The 23,384-nt window shown below is 41.7% G+C and overlaps 2 protein-coding genes across 4 annotated transcripts in view; one reads left to right on the top strand and one right to left on the bottom strand.

Moving 5' to 3' along the window:
- The window catches only part of NCAPH (non-SMC condensin I complex subunit H), a 29,523-nt gene extending 21,228 nt beyond the window's left edge, over positions 1-8,295 (top strand). For all 3 annotated transcript variants that reach the window (XM_088470790.1, XM_088470791.1, XM_088470789.1), the window contains exons 7-17: positions 1,210-1,399; positions 1,639-1,730; positions 2,684-2,874; positions 3,295-3,443; positions 3,526-3,629; positions 6,304-6,426; positions 6,502-6,750; positions 6,834-6,944; positions 7,610-7,692; positions 7,782-7,857; positions 8,020-8,295. In XM_088470790.1, the coding sequence (XP_088326916.1) occupies positions 1,210-1,399; positions 1,639-1,730; positions 2,684-2,874; positions 3,295-3,443; positions 3,526-3,629; positions 6,304-6,426; positions 6,502-6,750; positions 6,834-6,944; positions 7,610-7,692; positions 7,782-7,857; positions 8,020-8,079 (1,428 nt within the window). In that variant the 3' untranslated portion in view covers positions 8,080-8,295. The remainder of the gene's footprint in view (positions 1-1,209; positions 1,400-1,638; positions 1,731-2,683; positions 2,875-3,294; positions 3,444-3,525; positions 3,630-6,303; positions 6,427-6,501; positions 6,751-6,833; positions 6,945-7,609; positions 7,693-7,781; positions 7,858-8,019) is intronic.
- A 1-nt stretch (position 8,296) lies between these two features.
- LOC148525504 (STE20-like serine/threonine-protein kinase) overlaps positions 8,297-23,384 on the bottom strand; it is a 70,476-nt gene continuing 55,388 nt past the window's right edge. Inside the window, exons 13-18 of the mRNA XM_088470788.1 lie at positions 14,907-15,033; positions 13,299-13,423; positions 12,877-13,062; positions 11,355-11,480; positions 8,578-8,691; positions 8,297-8,499 (exon numbers count right to left, since the gene is read on the bottom strand). Of these exons, the coding sequence (XP_088326914.1) occupies positions 8,383-8,499; positions 8,578-8,691; positions 11,355-11,480; positions 12,877-13,062; positions 13,299-13,423; positions 14,907-15,033 (795 nt within the window). The 3' untranslated portion in view covers positions 8,297-8,382. The remainder of the gene's footprint in view (positions 8,500-8,577; positions 8,692-11,354; positions 11,481-12,876; positions 13,063-13,298; positions 13,424-14,906; positions 15,034-23,384) is intronic.

The raw sequence follows: 23,384 nt of genomic DNA, 5'->3' as shown, positions 1-23,384 counted from the left end.
AATTTTGTGGTAACTCTACATCCCGTCAAGTGTAAGGATTTGAGTTGTCCGGAGATTTATTCTTCACTATATATTTCAAGGGCCATTGGACAAACTAAGGCTCTGTTGCTTGAAGGATCAGGCAGGCTCTATTCCTGGTCTTAAAGCAATGAACAATAAAACTCCAAACACAATTTATGGTTTTATTCCAGTAGTATGCATTTTTTCCTGGGATGAGCGAGTGCCTGGCCCCGTGCATTCATGTCCAGTCATGTAGGTTTCTGAGTGATTCTTTGTGTTTCATTTTGTCATAAAAGGGACAGAGCGGCATATACACATTTCCTACTCCTAAAAGGTTGATGTGCAGTGTTGCCTTGGAGGATTAATTACCAATAAGGCACTGCCAACATTCTGACATGACCACCACCATGCATTCGACTCCGACGACTCTATTTTTACTACTGTCTGACTCCTTCATAAATGGTGAATGTATATTCTAAGTACAAATTTGCTAGTTCCTATGGGTTTATAAGCTGAGGTGAGTGTCTCCAGTTAGATGACCTGTTGGTAGGTTATAGATTGCACTTTTGCCATGTCCTGCTCATTGTGACCATACGCGGTGCAGATGGCTTCTGTGGCCAGCATGGTTTCACTGTGATTCTCCAGGGCAGGGTTCTTCCTTACCCAACATCCAGAGGAGAGCACAGCGCACATTCTGGTACATGTTCTCTCCTGAGAAAGGTGACAATATAGAGCAACCTCTACCCTTTTTTTTTTTTTTTTACACACATTGTTACCATAAATATGTAATTAGATAATTACAACCCATAAATTACATAGCGGAAACATTCTAAAGCAGGGGTTCTCAACCTTAAGACTCAAGTTTTTCCAATAGGTCATGTTTTGCGGATATCTGTCTGTAGAAGCAGGTGGTATAATTAATGACCTGGCAACATAGATGAACTCACCTGTGCATGATTAAAGAGATCCACAAAACATGACTTGTTGGTGGTACTTGAAGACTCTTCTAAAGGGGAAAGGGACTGATTGTTGACAACCTGAAACACTAACAATGTAATGCCGTTACCTGTATAATTCCTATTTTATGCTTTATGGCACCAGTGTATTATGTGTGATAACAAACCTACTTTACATGTGAGACAAAGCGCTTCAGGCTGAGCTGTCTTGTGAAAAACGCTGACTGACGTCTGTGATGAAATATTATTGCAGGTTGACCCCCTCTTCCAGAAAGCGGCCGCCTCATTTGATGAATGCAGTACTGTGGGCGTGTTCCTCAGCACACTCCGCTGTTCAGATTATCACAGTGAGCTGCACTTTGACAATTACGTGATACCATTATCCACCATCGAAGAGGAAAAGCCCCCAGCTCCTGGATCTGTGGACATTACTGAATTGAAACGTATGTCATACAATAATTACCACATTATTTAGATTGTTTCAAGCACAGTCGTGTTCAGACTATTTTGTGTTACAAAGAATATAGTTTCCTAATAGTAATATAAACAATACATTAAAAGGGAGAATTAAAATAGACCTCTATCAACTACGCACAGTGGAGCATTTCTAACTATGGCAAACTTATGTTGGTTTTTTGTTTAGTGTTTATTATTATACCCCACATGTCCTCTGTTTTTGCAGCTCTTGTGATGACCTGTGTAGAGAAGCATCTGCTGTGCCCGTCCCTCGCTAAATTCCGCTTGATGCAGCTGTGCGGCGATGTCAGAGATGAGGTACACCACCCACATACCTTTCCATAGTCCACATCTTCTGTCTTCCTTTATCCCGCTTGCATTTATGGAAGAGAAAACAAAGTATCATTTGTGTTAGTGTGTTATTTTCCTCCGTGTATAGGACAGAAGTGTTGCTCCCTCTAGCGATGCAGACCTCTCTGCATCAGTGGGGCGTTAGGGGCTCTAAATAATAATTCTAATCTATGAATGACTGGCTTGGCTGTAACTGTTCGATGGATAAAGCTGATGTCCCCTTCACAGTATTATCTTTTGAACCGTTGTCCTTGGTTGCTAAGTAAAACTATAAACCTGTCTCAGTCTGTTGTTGGATTATTTTATTTATGTAGCACAACACAATGCCTTGCTGAGGCACTTCAGTCTCTGAGGCACAGTCCATCCACAAACAATGACACACAAACCATTTTAGTTCAGAGACCAGTTATGCTACCAGTTTGTCTGTGGGAGTAAGCCATAATCCCAAGGTTCCAGTGATGTAAGTACTGAGCTTCTGCCCTTCTATTGCCTTCGGACATTCCACAGTGTCATTGTCTGACTACCAGTGTTTAGCGTGTTTACTGTATATATACACAGTGCCCACCTCGAGTCTACACTTGTTCTTGACCAGAAGAGCACAGTGAGCCATTCCTATCTAGAATAGCTGTAACCAAATGGTTTATTTTCTCTGCTACCACTAGGGTACGGAAAATGTGGAAGATGTATTAAGCCATCTAAACGGCAGAGAACTTGCTCATACCGACCAATGAGCTTCTACCTTTTGTACTTGATAAATGTTAGCTAGAAATTGGTTGTCATGGGCACTTTTCCACTTCTACACTCTTTAGGGAGCTTGATACAAAACTCCCCCTACCCCCCATATGATAACCCTCCATATGTACTTACAGACTTGTCTCTTTAGGTCTGCCATAACGCTTTGTCCCCAAACCTTTCTGCAGACTGTCTTCTCGCTAACTGAAAAGTACAAGGAAAGCGACCATGCCTTTGATATTAATGCAGAGGTGGAAGACGATGGTCCAGAGCCCGCAGTCCATGAGATGGACGATTTTGATGCGGACGTATGTGATGGGAATGAAGATCTGGGGGAATTTCCAGAACAGCGTGAAGCTTGCAGGGCAGAGAGAAAGGGGTATGTTTCTTGCCCATTATTATTCCACCCTCATACAGACAGCAGATTATTAAAGGGCATTATAGTGATAATTAGTATTATAGACCCGAAATGTTTCTTTCTTTAAAGTTAATGCAGGGAGCTGGTGCTAGGACATATTCTAGGCTAGTAGCACTAATGGCAATTGACAGAGAATTAGCTGTAATGGAATTTCAACACACGGAATCTCCTCTCTTTTTAGTAATTGTTTGTTGCAAATGCAGCCATTCACTGCATGTCCAAGTGGAGTTTGACTTTTAGAACTACTTGGTGCAGGAGCTTGGCGGGTAGTTACCTATTTGTTGAAACTTAATTTAAAAAAAACAGTAATCAACTTATGTTCACATGAATTTATCTAGAACTACTGCCTCTAATTGATACCTGTTGGTATTTGATCTCTAGGTCACAGATTACGCAGATTGCAGAGGCTGACATAGGTACCATGTGCCTCCAGTTGTCCTCTTGTCCTGGAGAATATTCTTACTTCAGCCCTCGTACCATGTCCATGTGGGCAGGGCCTGAACACTGGCGCTTCCGGCCTCGGCAGAAAGGTAAGTACTGACCTATGGCCCAGGCCATGCACAGGGCAGCCAGCGCCGGGTCAGTAATTACCTTCTCTCATTTAACCTTCAGTTGAGTCTGTTGGCGACAAGCAGAAATCCAAGAAGGTGAAAAAAGTCTTTGAACTGAACTTTGAAGAGGATGTCCATTTCGAGGCTCATTTTTGTAAGACAAGGGTAAGTTACCTGCAGGGTAATTCCAGGTTGGCAGCAAGGGTGCCATATATATACAGTGTAATCTGGCTTTACCTGGAAATGCAGTGAATTGTAGCAGCATCTGCCTGTTCATTTTATTTATTTGTCACACTTGAATGTTCTGCCTGTTTATTTGAATACAACTGATTATTAAATGATAGTCTGCTTAACCACACAATACTGTAGCAGCCCATTGAATCAAATGATACAGCCTGCGGTCGGTTATAAGCTTGTCATTTACAGTGGAATTGATCTAAAACATCTGCACTGTCCTCTCTCCAGATGAGACTATAGTAGATCTTATTAACTGAAAAGCAATGTCCTGAATTGTAATTAAACGTTACCACGAGATGCCCGAATTCCCTGCTCTTGTCACCTAGCGTCACAGTTAACAATGTATATAGTTCTTTCTTTGTCCTGCAGTTACTCGTTTTTTTTTTTGGTTTTTTACTAACTTCATCTACAATTCATAATTTTGGTAAACATTGTTGTTTTTTGGCCATTTGGGTGAAACCAGCCTTTAGGATGACACTGGTACATATGCATGTCTTTGCAGCATTTAACCTCAGAAACATTGAATGTCATGTCTTCAGAGCCTATCCTTTCCATGTGACAGGAGTGGGCTGCTTCAGTTCAACTTGGCACCACTGATGTGATTGCACTGTATGAATGCTTGCGCTTTTGTAGCTGGAAACACTCCTGTGTGGCACAATCCTTAAACATATCAGCTTCTGAGGAAGCTGCAACCTCGGCGTCACAATGCTAATAAACAGTAGTTTTCTCTGTCTGTCCAGTCCAATCTTAATGAAAATAACTCTCAAGTAGATGGATAATAAATTCAATTCTGTATGCATATATTTTTTTCTAGTTTTTGTTTAATATTTGCTCCCTTCCTGCCAATGCCCAGTGGTAGAAATAGACGTGTTTCCGATTCTTCTTATGCTAAATTTTGAATTATCCATCAGTACAGCAAAGAACGCTGAGGTTGGCAGCTACTAACTGAACCCCATGGGAAAATTATCTTCCTCACCCATTAACAGCAATTAAGATTAAATCAGATCAGTCACAGCAATTATATTGTTTCCGGTTAGAACTACAGATAGCAACTCTTACAAATTAGTTATCCAATCTGTCTACCATTACCACCTTACAACCTAGGGAATTACACACTTGGCTGTTCATATAGTGAAATTACCCTTTTAATTATATTTATCTTGGCTTTTATCAATTTTATAACAGGAGCGGGTTTTATATCTTGGAAGGGAAGAATGGCTGGTACATAGAGCATAAGTAAATATGGAACGAAGACAAATTATAAACGGTTTCTTTGAAGATAATGAAATTGATATAGTGGAGAGAAGAAGCAGATAAAGGCAAGGGAGGGGTCACTCCAGCGGTAAAAAGTACCAGGGGAGTCTTCTAGTTTAGTCTTCGAGTAGGTGTGGATCTCCATAATGACCAGTCCATGGGCCCCCCATTTTCTCCATACGATAAGCTTACCAGACTCTATTGGTAATGGTCATAATGTATGGATGGTGGGGGTTCCTGATTTTCCAGTGCAAGGCAATTTGGCATATAGTGGCACTTAAAATTTGTGTGATGAATTTCTGGGTATGTTTGGTTGTATTAAGGATGTTGTGCAGTAAAGCTGGGTACACACTAGACAATATATTGGACGATTTGTCATTTTGGGGAAAATTAGAACGACAAATCGTCCAGTGTGTTCGCACTATTGCGCGCTCCCATGCTTCGGTTGTCGTACCTTCAGATCTGCCAGCGGACGACAGCATGCTTATTGATGCTGCGGGAGAACGATATATATCGGGCAGTCATACACCAGATCGTGCAGTGTGTACGACCCCCACTATATATCGTGCCGTCGTATCTGCCTTCACTGGGTACACACATCGTCTAGTGTGTACCCAGCATTATAGTGAGTTGGAGAGACTTTTTTCGGGGTCTACTGTTGTCCAGGGGGAAGTGATTTTAGAGACGGAATACCACACATGGAACAGAGTGCCCTCAGAGCCACAGGCCCCTCACCAGAGAAAAGAGGCATTTGGGAAGAGGGTATGCAAGCGTTTAGGTACAAGGTGCCATCATTAGTACAGTTTCAATGAAATTCCTCTTTTAAGTTGATCCCAACTAAACTTTCTTCCCTATATAAATGTGAGGGTTTGTTATGTGTGTTATATTGTACACATTTCTATATCTTAATAAAGGCTTATCCCAGAGGATGCAACATAGAAGTCATTGAAGTTAACAGTTTTGCAAGACTGTAACTAATAATTGTTTGTAGAATTGTAGATCATGTAATTATCCGATTACGCCACACTAGGAAGTAGGACCCTAATAGACAGCTGCAAGGTGCAGTATACTCCAGGCAAGATCTTTTCTATTGTTTATTATGTATAGACCATTTATAGACCACCCAACTGTGTCCCGACAGGTCTCATCCGACTCTTAAAGACACTTTGGTAGCCCTGATCTTGACAACCTCAATAGACACTGTATTGAAAACTTATTTTAATGCTTTTTGGCCCATGAACGCATATAATTGAGTGCAATAAATGCAACCCTCTTCATTTATATACTAGGCTAGGTAATGGTCAATCTATATGAATTAAGAAGCTCCTTACTGTTCTTCTCTGTGTAGGCAGCTACAACACTTGCAAAAGCCACCCTTGAGAACCAGAATAAGAAATCTACCACGCTGCCAGCTGACTTCCACTACGACCCAGACAACATTGTAAAGATGAGCTTAAGGCCAGCAGATAGGGTAAGCACTCTCCCACTTGCCCTGTCCCTTATGCATGATAACTGTAAATGCGTTAACTCTTGTATTCTTTCCTAGATCAAGAAGATGGCTCCTAGGGACCCTGTATCTGAAGATGGTATTGGAGAGTATGACTACAACAATCCTAATGATACTTCAAACTTCTGCCCAGCCCTTCAACTCGCAGACAGTGACGATGATGATGGTGGTGATGGTGGATTCATGGGAGCTGCTGATGACTATACCCAGTTTCCCATACACAATGGGTTACCTGAGCATAGCTTGAGCATTGATGGGGAACACAATCTGATAGCAGAACCACAAAAGGTAAGGAGAGCAAACCAGGAGAGATGGCAGAAATGGGAGAAATCGGAGGATACCTAATGGCATATTTGTATATATTCTTGCAGGTGAACAGGATAGAGATAAATTATGCTAGAATAGCCAAAAAGATGGATATGAAGCACCTGAAGACTAGCATGTGGGGACTGCTGACTGACCACACAGACAAAGTGGAAGAGGTAAGTGGACATGGTATGGAGCAGGCATCCTCCACTTTTATGGTGCCCCTCCATGGGGTCCCTTCCCCCGATACATCTGTAGAGCTGATGCATAGATTTTGATGAATCGGACATATATATGGTGCAATAGTGGACATTCTTTTTAAAGATCATTAAGCACCAAGTATAAATGATATATATTCATTTATATTTGTACTGCATCATTGGTGTTTGTAGATAGACTTATATGGCAATGTGATTAATAAACTCTCCATTTATTTGTTTTTTCCCCTAACTCATGTGCCGGAATCTTTTTTTCCAGAAAGAAATGTAGTTACGGTGTTTCTCCCTAGCACCAAGCCTCTGTGTAAATCAGTGTATGTATAAGAGCTTGGGGTGTTCAGTCCAAAGCTTAGATGGTGGCTATGCATGCAAGGGGGCATCTATGCCAGGAGGGGCATCTTGTATAAGAAATCAGAGCAGAGGAGCTTTGTTAGCTTATATGGAGATATTCTTACACTTTTATTAGATGCACCATTTGAAACCCATTGAAAACGAATGAAAGTAGAGTTTTATGTGCTTTGTTTGGTAACCAGGTTTGGTCAGTCTTATTCCATCAAATCCGTTTGTACTCTCTCAAAAGATAAAAGCTCATGTATTCTCTATAACTATGTTTATATCACAAGCAAACTACTAGAAATGAAACGGAGACTGCAGTTGTTAAGGATGAGAGGGTTTTCAGCAGTATCACATGCGAGCTACAGAAAAGGTACGAGGTGACACACACCGGCTATTTGTTACCTGATTTTAGGTGCTCTATAGTATACATGTGTTTGACCTATTGCTTCTGATCACCAGATTACCTACCACCATGGCACAGAACCTTTCTGTACCACTGGCCTTTGCTTGTCTATTGCATCTGGCTAATGAAAAGGTTAGTGAACACATTAGCGACAGATCTTATTTCATGTTGTGGCTTCTTTATTTACGTAATGCAAAAAATGCCATATTTCGCTGTTACCATTAGCGACAATGAACACATTGATTGGTTACTGCATTGGTGCTTTACTTTTTTTTTCCCTCACCTCTACTCTAGAATTTAAAGTTACAAGAAGTGGAAGATCTGTCTGATGTGTTGATAATGCAAGGAGACTGACCTAATAACCAGAGCGAAGCTGTGCTGACTGACACCCCGGGGGAATAAATATATGGAAATCTGAATACCTTAAGAACTTTCTCCTGTCAGCATCTGGTATTGCCCATTTGCAGCTAGATGAATTTGTAAATAATGTATTTATGTGAAGTTTTACATTATTTTTTTTTTTATCATTGCATATCTCTACCTATTATAAAGAAAATAAAATGTCAGCCAAAATCCAAAGTGTGGGTTTAATGTTTGATTACAACAAATACATTTGCATTGAGGGGATTGCACGAGTGTGTTTGCCATATTCTGGCTTCATCGTTGGCTGTCAGGAAGGAAAAACCAGGAGGTTCTCCTGTCAGAATCCTTGTATGGCTGCTTTCCAGGCTCTGAGATCTGCTGCTGTCTGAAGGCAAACTCTGTGTCCAGGTTCTGAAAGGAACGCAAGTAGCATCAATAGAGGGACTGATTGTTTGGGAAATGTGAAAGGGATGTACACAGGCCAGGTACCTCTTTACTAAGTCGTAGACGTTCCCGCCACTGCTCTGACTCCATGCTGTGCTCTGCATCCAGTCTTTGTAACTTTTTTGTCTCTTGCTCTTGCAAAATCCGCATTTTTTCTTCCTATTTTTGAAAGAAAATAATTGATGAATGAAAATTAAGGGACAAATTCATAGAATTTCTACATAAAACATTACTTCTAAGAAGTCACCAGCAGTTTGGGGAGGTTGATGCTTGATAAGCTGAGGCAGACTCAGGGGTACCTTCTACTAAGTCAGACTAATTTACAGACTGCAAATTGTCCATCAAGAATGCACTTTTGGTAGCAGAAAAGACAGATCACACGACTGCTGGATACATTGGGAGAAACGCAAGATTGTTTTTTTCTGAAATTGAACTTGACCTGGGATCTAGCTACAAGTAAACAGTAGCATGCCCTCTAATATTTATTGCCTTTAAGGCCTTTATCTCCTATAAGAAACTAACATCAAAACAACTTTTTCAAAATCCATGTTATGGGAGATATATGTAATTGAATAAACGAGCATAAATACCAGTCTGATCAGGAACAGAACTGACATCTTCCTAAGGTATCCATCCGTATTTCATAATGATCCATATGTCTATGTGCTCACATTTATATAAGTTTAATATTTAATACACTACTATGTTTTAGGAGAGAAATATCCTAGTTATAGAATTCATCACTAGAAGTGATTTGGAACAAAGGAACCATAAAAGTTGCTCTACAACTGATTATTATACTCCGACCTTACAGCTACGTCGCAAAGTAGGTTGGTTCTGGGATGTCAAGATAATGTCTAAATTATGAAATTATTGTTGAACATCAATACTGACCCCATCTGCTACAGAGGTGGTGTCTGCTTTCTAGCCTTCCCTGGATCAGCCATTACACTAAAAGTATATGAATGGGAGTGTTTTTATTTTTGTTAATTTTAAAGGAAATGTTTGGAATTAGTTTTTTGCTTGCAATTTGTTTTATATAATGAATCCTTGTCAACTGATATAATACATGTGTCAAACAGGTTTGTATTTCAGGCTGATAATTGGAAGATTTACCATAATTTTTTTTAAGTTGAGTATAGTGTCTCCTCTTTGGTGGAACCAAATTTTAGATGTGGCATAATTGTCAAGTGAATAGTTCTGAGAGAGATTATTATTGGGGGTTTTAGTTGTCTTTGAACAGTTTTTTTTTTTTTTTACTTTTTATTTAGGAAGTTTTTCTTGAAAAAGAAGGAAGAACATATTACATGATGCAAGCCAAATACTAATGACCTAGAAACCTGGTTCAGGTGGTTTTGTTTTTTATTAACCCTTCCACATCCATACGTCACACCTGGTGAAGTGAGGTATGTTGTGCCAGTGTGTAAAAGACTGAGGGGTCTATTTACTAAGCAGTGTTAGGAGACAGAGTGAAAAGTGATAAGGTGCCAGCCAATCAGCTCCCAACTGTCATCTCTCAGGCTGTGTTTGAAAAATGACAGTTGGGAGCTGATTGGCTGGCACCTTATCACTTTTCACTCTGTCTCCTAACACTGCTTAGTAAATAGACCCCTTAACATCAGAGGAGAACGAGGAATTTGATGCTCAATCCATTAATTTGTAGGAGCAAAGTTGGGAGCAGCGCTTTATGCAGTTGGCTTGATATTTAGTTCGAGTGGAGGTACTCCTTTACAGAAGCTTAGTAGGCAGTAGGACAGTCTTTCCAAAACGTTCTTGAATCATGGCGCCCTAGAGCATAAACATGTTTTTCACGGCATCCCCTAGGTCGAAATTCTTCTTATTGGGAAATGCAGCAAAAAATATTAAAGTAAGTAGATTGCGCTTACCTGTCCACTTTAGGTTCATTTATGTGGTGGTGAACATGGTTGCTCCTCTGTCTGTTCTCATGTTTTATGACCAGCAGTTACCAGCACTAGTTTTGCCTATCACAGTGACCATAAATAATTGTGGGGAAAGGTTTATCAAAGCTTGGAGAGAGATAAACTACCAACCAATCAGCTTCTAACTGTGTCATTGTTCAGGCTGTGCTTGAAAAATGACAGGAGCTGATTGGTTGGTACTTTTTCGCTCTTCACTTATCTCTGTCCAAGTTTTGATACATTTCCACTTTTATTTGGTACTGGGCCACCAACCCGTTGCAAGTGGCCTGTGGCACCCAGTTTGGAACCACTGCTATAAGATGTAATATTTGATTTAGGGGTATATATACTAAGCCTTCCAGAGAGAAAAAGTGGAGAGACCTAAAGTACCAACCAATCAGCTCCTCACTGTCATTTTACAGACTGTTTGAAAAACTGGAGCTGATTTTTAGTACTTTATCTCCATACACTTTATCTCTCTCCAAGGCTTAGTATAAAGACCTCATGATTCTAAACACTGTAAAGCAGCTGACACTTATTGACTATTGCAGCTTTCCCAAGTCAGATTTTGGCAAGATGGTATTGGACCATGACGGAATACAAACCTGTTCATTGGCACTTATAAGGTTAAAAACCATTGTCATAAACTGACGCACTGGACGGCTGCCTTCATCAGCTCAGCCTGTTTATATACACAATCCTTTTTTTTTTTTTTTTTTCTATTGCATCCATTTTAATAGCTTTTCTAATCATTTAAGGTACAATGATTTCAAACCACTTAGCTGTAGCATCTCCTGTCTCTGCGGTTACAGCGGATGGAAGTTCTCCGGAAAGCTTATGGCTATAGAGTACAGCTTTGGAGCACTACTAGGTGTATGAGAGAGGCAGGCCGGTATGTCTCACCTGTATTTGCACCAGCTCCCTGCACGTCTCTTCTAGATGCTCCTTGAACTTCTGCAGCTCCTGCTCCTGTTTTTGCTGCATCTTCTGAGTCTGCTCCTTTTGACTGATGCCTTCTTGCTGCAAGAACTGGAGGGGAGGAAAGATCCTTTGGGTAATAAATTATTTTGGCATGTGTAGAAGTCTATGCTTTATCTTTATGCATAATAGATCACTTACCCTCATAGTTCCAAAACACAGCATGTTTTATTCATAAACTGACTGAAGTCCATTAGATTTAGAAGGGCTGAAGCTTTTTTAAAAATCGTTGTCTTACTTAGTTGTCATAACCGATATATTTACCCTGGAAAAATTATCTTAAATCAAAGCATACCCTTAATTCCTGATTTAATTCAATAAAGTGCTTGTTTGTGGCTTTCTTACATGCTATAACCCTATTTAACCTGTACCAGCTTCCCCTGAAGCCCATGGTTCTGTCACTTACATATCTATCTGTAGGGTTTGGTATATCATTGTCGATGTTCAGGATGTCAGCATGGTCACAATGGACATAGACATTTATAATGCCCACACCATGTATGTCAAAAATGATATTTTACCCTAACTGCAGCCTAACCCTCATATTCATAATGTCAACATAGAAACTATATACCCTATCTGTAATATATGAGAAGGAAAGCAACTTGGCCCAGGCTATTTGACATCTTGCGGATTTCGGTTTTCCCTGTCAGTACTTTGTAGGCATATAGAAGCCAATTGAGCAGTTAGGGATGTAGTTAGAATACCGACTCACAGGAAGCCGTCTGACGGAATCCAGGCGTCGGAATCCTGACTTAGTACTAAAGATAGGCGTCTAAATACCGACACCTATCTTTAGCCCCACGACAGAATCCCAACTGACGGCTTCCCAAATGAAGGCAAGCGGGGACAGGGTTAACGTTAGCCGGGGGGGATTTGGTTTAGTCAACCCCGGGGGGACTTCGGGTTAGGCACCCCTGCGGGAAGGGTTAGGCTAGGAGAAGGCGGGGTCAGGCACCACAGGGAGGAGCTTAGGGTGCGGGAAGGGGGGGGTTAGGTTTAGGCACCCCCCGTGGGACTTAGGGTTAGGCACCCCTAAGAGAAGGTTAGGGGAGAAGAAGGGTAGGGTTAGCATACTCACCTGCCCCGTGTGGATTCTGGTATGTCGGGCTTCCGGCATCGGCATTTCATACCCAACCCAAGCAGTTATGTTATGCCAATAAGCGGCCTCTGGTCAGTATGTCTATAAAGCCTGCATTGTGCGGATGCTGCAGGCAGCAGTTATATAAGGATTTCATGTTGGGTTGGTATCGTTCCTTTCTTTCCCTATGTTGTTTGTTTTTGTCTTTAATGTATGAGGGAATTGCATACTTTTAGTATAAACCTACGGCATGCTTATTAGCCGATGGACCTCTGTCTCCCAAAGGACTACATAAGAACACTGTTACAGGACTGCCTGGAGAAAACCCTTCCCTCTATCGGGTAAAGAGAATTGTGTACTGCTTACTTGCTTGCTCCTTTCCTTCTGTTCTGACGTGCTCAGCCCTTGGCTCTTCAGCCTCTCTTTGAACATGGCTTGGCGCTTCCTAGCCTCCCCACGCTGGGCTTTCTGGCTCCGGACTCTCTCTTGCAGCTGCTGACTCTTCAGCTCTTCTAGTAAGATTCCCTGATAATGTTTGAGTCGCTCCATCTCCTAGTGGTGGGGTCAGGTTGTCAGACATGCTACTGCACTCGCCATAAAGGGACACCCAGTATATTGCCAGAATAAATATTCATTATTAAACATTGACTTGATAAACTTTATAATGGAGCCAAAAATATTCCCATTTTTTTTTTACAAAAGTGGAAATCTGGGATCGGTGTGTGCTAATGTACAGATGACAAATTGTAGCACTGGCATGACCAGGACTAACTTCATCTTGTTCTCACCTTCTCATGCCTCTTGCGCAGCTGGTGCTTTTGCAGAGAGTGTTGTTCAACCAACTGGTGTCGAAAAAGCTGATATTTCTCCTGTAGATGGCGCTCTTCTAGTCTTAGGATCACAGACTCACGAGCTGCCAGAAGATCATGGGGATTAAGTTCCATTTTTTGCCTCAAAATAATTGTGGTAGAGCACATGCAATTATAGTAAAACATGATAGAAGCTATGAAGTTAGGCCCCATATAAAAAAAATATACACTTGTGTACTGAATTGTTATAGGTATTTCCAGGTTTTGAGAGTACAGATTGATCACTGGTTCCCATACATCCGGCAACTATCGGGCATCTATAAAGAATGAACGTAGAGAGCAAGAGAACAGCAGGGAAACAGCTAGCTAGTAACCCAGGGACATGACGGGCCCCATTTATCAATATATACTTACAGCTTATTCTAAGAAAAACACCCATTTTTTGGGGGTAATCACAAATATTTAGAATCCCCCGAATGTATGACAGAGACCGCAGCAGGTATATTCCCACCAGCAGCCGCAACCCTCATAGGTTTCTATGGGGGTTGCGATGCTGCGACATTTACCAACCTCTGAAATGCAATGCATCCCGGAGATTGCCCCCCCCCAGCTACTACCATCTTAAAGATGGCATAAGCCCACTGTAACCTATGGGCTACACATTGCATAATTAGCCAGGAGAGTGTTCCATAGGAACCCTCCCCCAGCAGTGGCCACGGTGCATACGTGGTCTGTAGACCGTGCATGCGCTGGAGTCCCAGCACAGGAGTGAAGAGACCGTGGATGCGATCACTTCACTCCTAGTGCATTGCAGGGACGGTCTCCTTTTCGGATCCCCTGTCCCTCCGGGTGCTTTTTGTTACTTTCGACCTATATGATCATATCCTGCAATGCGATCATGTTCACTAATAGCGCGCCCAGATCACATTGCACATGCGATCATTAATAAATGGGTCCGATTTGATATAAGTAGGCAGCAGATGTATATTTGCCATGCAGCTCCATATGATCCATATCCTCTATTAAAGATACTCAGAGTCAGTTTCTGGTGTTCTTCAATAGTACCCAATACATGAAGTCTGCAGCACATGGGAAAATCTGTAATTCCCATGATCACACTGCTCTCTAAAGTCACGTGAAATTATTGCTACTAATACTTTTATATCAACCTATAAATATCTATTTCATATAAGACTTATGAATAGCAATAGTTTGAAGTCACATAGGTGGGAAGTCAATTAAACACGATGGATCAGTACATTGCACCTGCCTGCATCGTTAGTGTTCTCTTGCAACCCATAGAGGTGTGGTGGAAAACTTGTGATGTCGGTCCTACTGTATATGACCGATATGTGTGCAGCCGGGCATCGTGGCAATGCCCAGTGACAGGTCGCATTGAACTGGATTCCATTATATTAATTTCTAACTAACTGAATTAAGAAAATGCACATGAACATTGCACATGTTTGTAAAGGTTGACGGTAATTTACATTAAATATTGTTAAAAAAAAAAAAGGCTACCCAGGATTAATGGCCTGCACAAAATCATAATAAATCACAGGATTCTGACAGCTGTTTCCCGCTTACCTCTCTTGAGGTTGTGCATTTTGCAGAGATTCTCCCTCTCGGTACTAATAACCTTTTTCTTATGTTCATTTACTAATTTCTGCAAGGCCGCATTCAGCTCCTGCTGTTGCTTTACAAGAAACTTCTCCTGTGGAGAGAGGAAACGCTCAGTAATGGTGATCTCATAAATTAGCAAAGAGCGAGACATGGAGCCTCAGACCATCTACAGTGGCTATAAAGTTTCACTTTGTTTAGGCTTTTTCACATTTTGCTATATGTGGCAGTATCACCAGAGAGGGGGCTGGTGAGCAGCTGAGTCAGTGTGGGGCTGGAGGGGTCTGCCCACACACAGAACTAAAAGGGTGAGTGTTCAAGACTTAATGGCTGCCATATGTCCAGAGCCCAGGTGAGGCTGCTGGTGGACACAGTTAGAAAGTCCAGGTGGGGCTGTAGTTAGAGTGAAGCAGGCCAGGTGGTCAGGATTCATACCTGCAAGTTGGCAGGGAGATCCCTATATCACTGACACCCGTCTACCAAGCTAATTACCCCAAGTCATCACTATGCTGTAGAATGCGAGCAGGCAGGTCCAGGCAAAAAGATCTATGTAGAAAATGTGGAGTGCAACTGGAAATATGGATTCTTACTGCGCACTGCATCACTGTACTCTCCTAGAAAGCCAAATGAGCTGGTGAGTGGAGAAAATAAAAAGCCTGTTGAAGTATTGTCTGCATATGTGTGGAAAACCACGATGACGTGCAAATGTATGTGAATTGCCAGCTATATATATATATATATAGTTTGCGAAGAGAAATGTGCACAAATGTTGAAAATTTCTACAGCAGCATTGGAAGAGTTGAAGGACAATTTGTGGTTTATTCGGCAGAAATGCGCAAACTCATTAAGTGAGGGTGTGGTACTGAGAGCAGAGATTCCTTTTGAAAGGTTAGAGACTGTGCTTGATATGCTGGTAATTGTAGTTCCACATGAAGGAAAATGTTTTGCTGTATTGAAAATACTTTTAAAGGCAAAGTGTGATATAGTGAAAACAAAAGCAAGTCTGAACGCCTTGAGGAGGCTGAAGCATTCAAATGTATTACAATGTATGAGAATTAAGTGCTGCTAGCAAAGAATGAAGTATTAGAGCAAGACATTGTTGAATTGCATCAAAAGTATGTGGTACTTCAGCAAGACGTGGAAGAATTAAAAGAATGTGTCTAGGGACAACATAGTGAAGTAGCTCGCTCACAAGGAAGAGTGGCGGATCTAACTTTGATGTTAGAAGGAAAAGACTTTCTAGTGGCTTCCACAAAAGCAAGACTTGCAGAGTGTGAGTTAGAAAGAAATTCTCTGTCTGAGAAGCTCCGTGACTGTCCAGAAGAAAGGGAGAAATGTCTCCATATGGTGCAGAAAGAGTGTGGTGCAAAAGCCATAGAGAGTGTCAGTCTTGAAGCTGTAAGGAGCAAGTACAAACTCTCCAATACAATTTGGCTGCAGCTAGAGCAGTTTCTGGAGGAAAGGCATGACACCGTAGAGCACAGTGAAACTTTGGAGAGCAAGCCTACCTTGCCTATGGCAGGGTTGTGAAATTGCAAGAACAATGAAAACTTGGAGATGTCTGTTGAATGTGTAGCACCAGTTGCAAAATCTCCAAATAGAAATTAGTGCCAAAGAACTAGAGCTGCAATAAAAATAAAATTTGGTATGTAATAGCTGCACAAAGGTTGAGACTTGCTGAATTTGAAGATATGAAGAGCACACTTTTACAGTCTGATAAATTGGCAAGTGCCGTGAGGAAAATTACCCAGCTGAAAGAGCAGCTGTCTGCGGCTCAGAAAAAGTTCCACATGGTAGTGGGAAAAGCAGAAAAGGGGAAGCTGAAAGGCACTCGAAGATTGAATTCTGGACCCAAAATGCCGTCCGATGTCTCCACTGAGCCTAGTGTGACAGAAGTATATAACAGGCGACAATTGCTACAGCTTGATCCTAAAAAGGCTGGCATGCAGAGTGTCTTGTGTGATGAGCAGCGTATTTCATCTTACAGTGATAGCTGAGGGTGTGACGTCCTCCCAAAGGGGCACAGGTCCACATTACAAAACTAGTGTTCATTCTAGGTCCGGCGGCAGGCAGGGCGCCCTGGACGTAGAGTAAGGGCACTTCACTCGCCGAAATGGGGGCGTGGCCAATTAAAAGGGGACGTGTCTTTATGACTCGTCCCCTTTTCGTCACTCTTGGGGGCGTGCCCAGCACTTACAGACATGCACGGCAGCCCCCAAGCGCCGCGGTCACTGTGAATGGATGCGGCATCCATTCACCAGCGGTGACCGCTGCTCTGCCGTGTTCCCCTCCCGCGGGACACTATGGCCCGCGTGTGGAGGACAGAACCCGCAGGCAGTTTCAGCGGGGCCGCTGAAACAGCCTAGCGGGAACGCTACAAAACTGTCTGAAGTTGATGATAAAGAACTGATATATACAGATGGTGATTGCATAACCTGTGAGGCAAAGGTATAGGATGTACAGAAGTCTACAGAGATGTTGATGGCTTCCAAAGATGAGACTCTGATGTCGCTATATGATCAGAGTGATGTGAATATGCCCAAGTCATGCACTTTTGCAGTGGAAAGCAGAACCTTACAGACAGTTAATGGTGACAGTCTTTTGAAGAGTAATTCTCACGTAAATGAAACAATGCCTTCATGCAACCAGGATGGAACTTGCAATACAGCGGAATCTATCTGTGAGGAAGTAAAGTGGTCTCACATTACAAAGCTTGAAGCAAAAAGTCCAGCTAAACTGAATGGAAAATAAAGACCTCTGTGGAGCGTGAACTTCCACCTGTGCTGGTAGAACATGTTGAAATTGTTCATAATATGTTCAAGGCCCAAAAAGCAGATGCTCAAGAAGATCCGAGAGCTTAATGGAAATGGCTGATAGCCATCAATATCCTGAAGTGAAGTTTAAAGATCAGTGGAATAAACATTCAAGCATGTTATGTGGGCAAGATAATCCAGAATCTGTGAGTGGTAGTAACAGTACATCTTCTGACATAAAGCCAAGGTTGGAAGATTATGATGCTGGTGGCACTCAAGGCTGAAAGTAAAAGATGTGACCAGCAGAAGTCTGCCAAAATGTGGGCCTTTTAAGAAGTATTAGCAAGAGAAACCTTTTATTTGGTTAAAAAGGAAAAGCCATTTTGTCTGAACCAGAAGATTATTAGGAAAATCAATTGCTTTATTTTGATGAAGTTGAGGAAGTAGGGCACTTTGGGAAAAAGTACCTGAATCCTTTAAAGCCTGACATATTCAAGAATGAATCTCAAGTGCTTCATATAGAATTCAAAAAATACCATTGCTACCATAAAGTGAAGAAAAAAGTTAGGAGGAAAATAAACTCTGGAATTTGGAGGATGAGACCCCCAGAGATTACAAGAGTCTGGATGAATTTGAAAGCGGCAGATGGCCCTCATGAGAAGAGTGAAGAATGCCTCGTCCCATGTTGCTCAACCCAGGGGTTTTGAGCTGGGGAGAGGGATGTGTGGCAGTATCACCAGAGAGGGTGCTGGTGAGCAGCTGAGTCAGTGTGTTCAAGACTAATGGCTGCCATGTGCCCAGAGCCCAGGTGAGGCTGCTGGTGGACACAGTCAAACAGTCCAGGTGGGGCTGGAGTCAGAGTGAAGCAGGCCAGGTGGTCAGGATTCATACCTGCAAGGTGGCAGGGAGATCCCTATACCTCTGACACTATTCCTGTGAAACTAGCAGCCAACCAGCTGAGAAAGCTATACCAGGCCAGTGTCCAGTCCTGCATGTGGCAGGAAGGGCCACCAATCTCTAAGAGACTTTCATGCAGATTAGCTGCTTTTATAGAGAGCGCTCAAGAAGTGAGCTAGTGCCCTGAGTGAGGGCTAGGTTTGTTTATTATTTTCTGTTAATTTTTTGTTTCCTGATTTCCATGCTGGAAGTAAAGCACCATTTTCATTTATTCTTTACTGGAATGCCATGTGTGGACTCTAATTCTGCACCACTGACTCTCATCTACCAAGCTAATTATACAAAGACACCACATATGTTACAACATGGAACCAGTATGTATTTAATTGACATTTATTCCCAGTAATCGACACGCGTTGATTGAGTCGGACGCAGGGAAAGCATTGGACCCAAGAGCCCCAAAGCATCGGACACGAGCCCTTTATCTCTACGCATGCGTCCAATATGCACTGAGCATGCATCCCGATGGTTACCACCTATTGACGCAGATCGTAATTGCATGGAGAACCATGCAATTTCGATGGGCGTTTGAGTGGTGGCTAAAGACGCAGTTCCACTGACACCGGCGGCCATGGTCCCTCTGATATTTTGCGCCTGCCATAGGCAGATGCAATATCTGATGGTGCAGATGATGGCCCACCGGTTAGTGCGTACTTTGTAGGCACATCAACAGATTTGCACCGCTGCTAGTGTGATTTTCAATAGGATGCTGTAATGCCTTCTACTGCAACTGCGTCCACCTCTGAATTACCCCCAAAATAACATCCAACCACAAAACTGAAATGTGAGTGTACTGGTATTCACACCCCCAAAGGTAATACTTGGCAAAACCACCTTTGGCAGCTTTTATAGGTCCGAGTCTATTTGGCTAAGTGTCTGTTGGTTGGCACGTATAGACACTGGAATTTTGGTCTAAATTGCTCAAGCTCCATCGGGATGGATGGCTATCGCTGGTAGGCAGCAATTTTTATATGATACAAACAGAAAAAAATAGGGCGCTTTGGTTTTGAGTAGGTTTCAAAATAGAATCCACATGCAGCTCTCCATTAGGGGGGGCTAGCCCCTGAATCAGGAAAAACAGAAATGCAACAAAAGGGAGCTCAATAAATAAATATTGATAGGTTCTAATTAGGATAAGAACATGTTCAAAATAAACCACATTTAAAACAAGTCACAATACTTCAAAAGAATCACATCAATAGCATTGTACTGGATTGATATATTAACACTAAACAGTAAATAAAAGTATCAATATGTAACAATTTATTGTAAGTGCCTAGGCCAGTGGTTCCCAAACTGTGCGCCGTGGCACCCTGGGGTGCCTCAGGTTGGTGGTCCATCACCAAATCAAATTAATTATGGTCAATGTAATGTAAATATGTGAACAAACAGAAGTGCGCAAACCAAGCCACCACCACATAACTGAACTTAAGGATGACAGGTAAGCACAATTTACTTCACTTTACCATTTTACTACGTTTTCTGAATTTCTCGATAACAAACTTAAACTTAGGGGTGCCGTGAAAACAATACTGCTACTCAAGGGCGCCGTGATTCATTTTTTTCAATTGCCTAGGCCAGTGGTTCCCAAACTTGTATGAATCTAACACAAAGGGGTGGAGATAGATTACAAAACCTTATGTAGGCGAGAAGCGTATTGGATATTCAAGCTGAACACACGGACTCCACAAGGCCTGAATGACACAGTAGAATTAAACAATATTTGAACAATCCCCTTTTTTGTGTGTTTTCCTCTTTGACGCTTTAGGTCTCTATAGATCAAATGAGGTCCACCATTAGGGGGGGCGGTCTGTGAGAAGATTTTGACATGTATATGATCCATACTTGTGCGGAGTGCACTGCCGGCATTCTCTCAATACCCTGAGTTTTAATACATCTCAGGGACGAGGGCATGCCCACACTGCACTTCTCACTTCTCGTGCCACGTCTAACCCCAGCGTTTATTATACTTCACACCATTATTTAGCTGTATATATTTGTATATTTACTTATTTGTATATTTTACTGTACATTTTGGATATGAGATTGAGATAGATATCTGCATATTAATTGCCTACAATGTACCTATTTACAGAGTATATAGAATACTGGCTGATGGTACATTAGTATTCATCACATTCTGGGAATATTTATAATCAATTTTTTTTCCTTTTCAGTATATTAATTCTCAGTTTTATACATATCTTCTATTAACAACATTTTGTTATCAGCACCAAAATAAAATCTTTGTCTATGTACTATGTTTTGATTGAATTTTAATTTTCAGTTTTGGAATACAAAATCAAATAACAATAATACCTTTTTTTAACCTCTCTTTTCAATTTTTATTTTGTTAATGTATTCATCAGAGTTGTCTCATATATAAACTCCTAGGTGTTATATCATTCAATAATATTTTTATATATATATGCATATACATACACACACACACACACACACATATATACTTGTATTTATGGAATAGACTAAGACCAGAGAATACTAAATCAGAGACCTGGCTCCGTTACATGTTTAAATGGTCTCAGCTTAGATTTCATCTGCACGCATTTAAACTAATGATAGAAGGTATATTTTGGCTCTCTGAGAAGTAAGCTTCATTGCCTCTGAGGAAACGACCAGACGGACTAAGCGCCTGATTCAGAGCCGGACGCTATTTGTTCAGAAAAAAGGGGTGGCTATTCAAATGAACCGTTCGCTCTTTGCGGTCTGTTCACGCCTCTAGGTCTGAACGAGCGAACAAAACATGCGGTCGTTTTTTTAGAAAACTACGCCCCCTGGCCGCTTGCATCCTACGTATGTCCGCTATTTATTAGATTAATCGAGTACATCGACCAGCCTATGAACTGCTCGCTATTCTTGTGGTTGGTTTTTCCTACCGCAATCTTGCGTGCAGTTCTGACTATAAAATAACCCAGTGATGTGATCAATGACGCTACTGTATTAATTATGCACACCCTTAAAATGCCCGTTTTGACCTTTAAGCACGCCTGCGTTCGGATCTCCACTCCCCGTTTTCAAGCACCTTCCCCTGTTACCACCCACATACGCCTCCTCCTGTCACTCAAAATAGCAGGCATTCGCTATTTAGCGAACAAACGATTTTCAGCCGCACTGACTGGTTCGCGCATGCGTATTACGATCCGTACGCATGCGCAGTTGTGCAAACATCGCTCAGAACGAACGAGCGGCCACTTACGAGCGGCTCTGAATCAGGCCCTAAGGCCGAGAAACACGTTAGGAGACCTTATTTCTTACCATCTTATGGAGATTCATCACTAAGAACTAGGGGTGATATCAAGTGTTACTGCTATCCAGATGAAGTGGGTAGCTTAAAAATGTCTCAATTTAACCATCTCTATGATATCTGCCTGCTACCTGGAAACAGGAGGTCCCACTACTTAACCGGAGGTGAAGGTTTCCTCCATATGGCTATCATTTACCATTGGAGCGGCATTCTGGACACTGCCCTCCAATACAGCTGGATGTGAGCCGGGAGATACATTAAGCAGGTCAGCTTACACTGCGTACACAATCACCGCTGCAACAGCCAAACATAAAGTTCTGTTACAAGTGACAGTCACTTTCCATATTTTGGGTAAGATCGATCCGGTTTCAATGACCCTAGATTGCACTCTTTATACAAGTTTTTGCACATCGGTGCACGGATTTAATCATTGAACATTTAAGAACATCACAAATATTTTGACCTTTTATTTTTTATTTTATTTCTATTTATTTTTTTCCTTTTTCATGAAATAGGACACTTGTCTTGATCTATGAAGGAAATTGTAGAATTCTACCGAATTATATGAGATTACTAGGCACAATAAAATGTTACATATTGATACTTGTAATTACTGTTTAGTTTTAATATATCAATCCAGTACAATGCTATTGATGTGATTCTTCTGAAGTATTGACTTGTTTTAAATGTGATTTATTTTGAACATGTTCTTATCCTAATTAGAACCTATTAATAATTTATAACATATATTAAACAGCTTTTTGAATCTTATTGCGCTCCCTTCTGTTGTATTTCAGCAATTTTTATGTTGCCACAGATGCTCAATTGAGATCCAGGTCTTGACTAGGTTGCTTCAGTACATTTATATTTTTAGTATTAAGCTACTCCAGTGTGGCTTTTGATGTATGTTTTGGGTCATTGTCATGTTGGAGGATCTTTTTCCTATTCCAAGCGTTCTTGTAGACTGCAGCAGGTTTTCCTCTAGGGTTTCTCTGTACTTTGCTCCGTCCATTTTCCCATCTATTATTATGAGCTTTCCAGTCCCCACCGCAGAGAAGCATCCATATAACATGATGCCACCAAGCGTTGCTGAGGGGATGGTGTTTTCACTGTTCTGTGCATTGTTAGGATAGCACTAAACATAGCGCTCAGCATTGTGACGAGAGTTACATTTTGGTTTTATCAGAGTATACTTTAGCCGCCCGTACACTTTCTTTAGGGATCACCGCTGATTGACATCCCTACTGTTGTGATGTCAGTGCAGACACATCGAGCGGCTGATCGGTAAGTGTATTTAGCCTACCTGGTTGACAGATCGGCCAGGTAAGTGCCGGAATGGGTATGATATGCAGCCGGCGGTTCGATTCCCGTCAGCGGCAGCCCGACAGGAGCAGAGTGCGAAGCAGCGAAAGCCCAACAGCGCTGGAAATCCCGATCGTGGATAGGTAAGTATAGACTAACCTAACCCCC

Source organism: Taudactylus pleione, unplaced genomic scaffold (genome assembly GCF_031769625.1).
Source record: "Taudactylus pleione unplaced genomic scaffold, aTauple2 ptg000105l, whole genome shotgun sequence".
NCBI classification, from domain to species: domain Eukaryota; kingdom Metazoa; phylum Chordata; class Amphibia; order Anura; family Myobatrachidae; genus Taudactylus; species Taudactylus pleione.
Note: the sequence above shows the minus strand (reverse complement) of the source record. Positions and strands in the feature narration are given on the sequence as shown.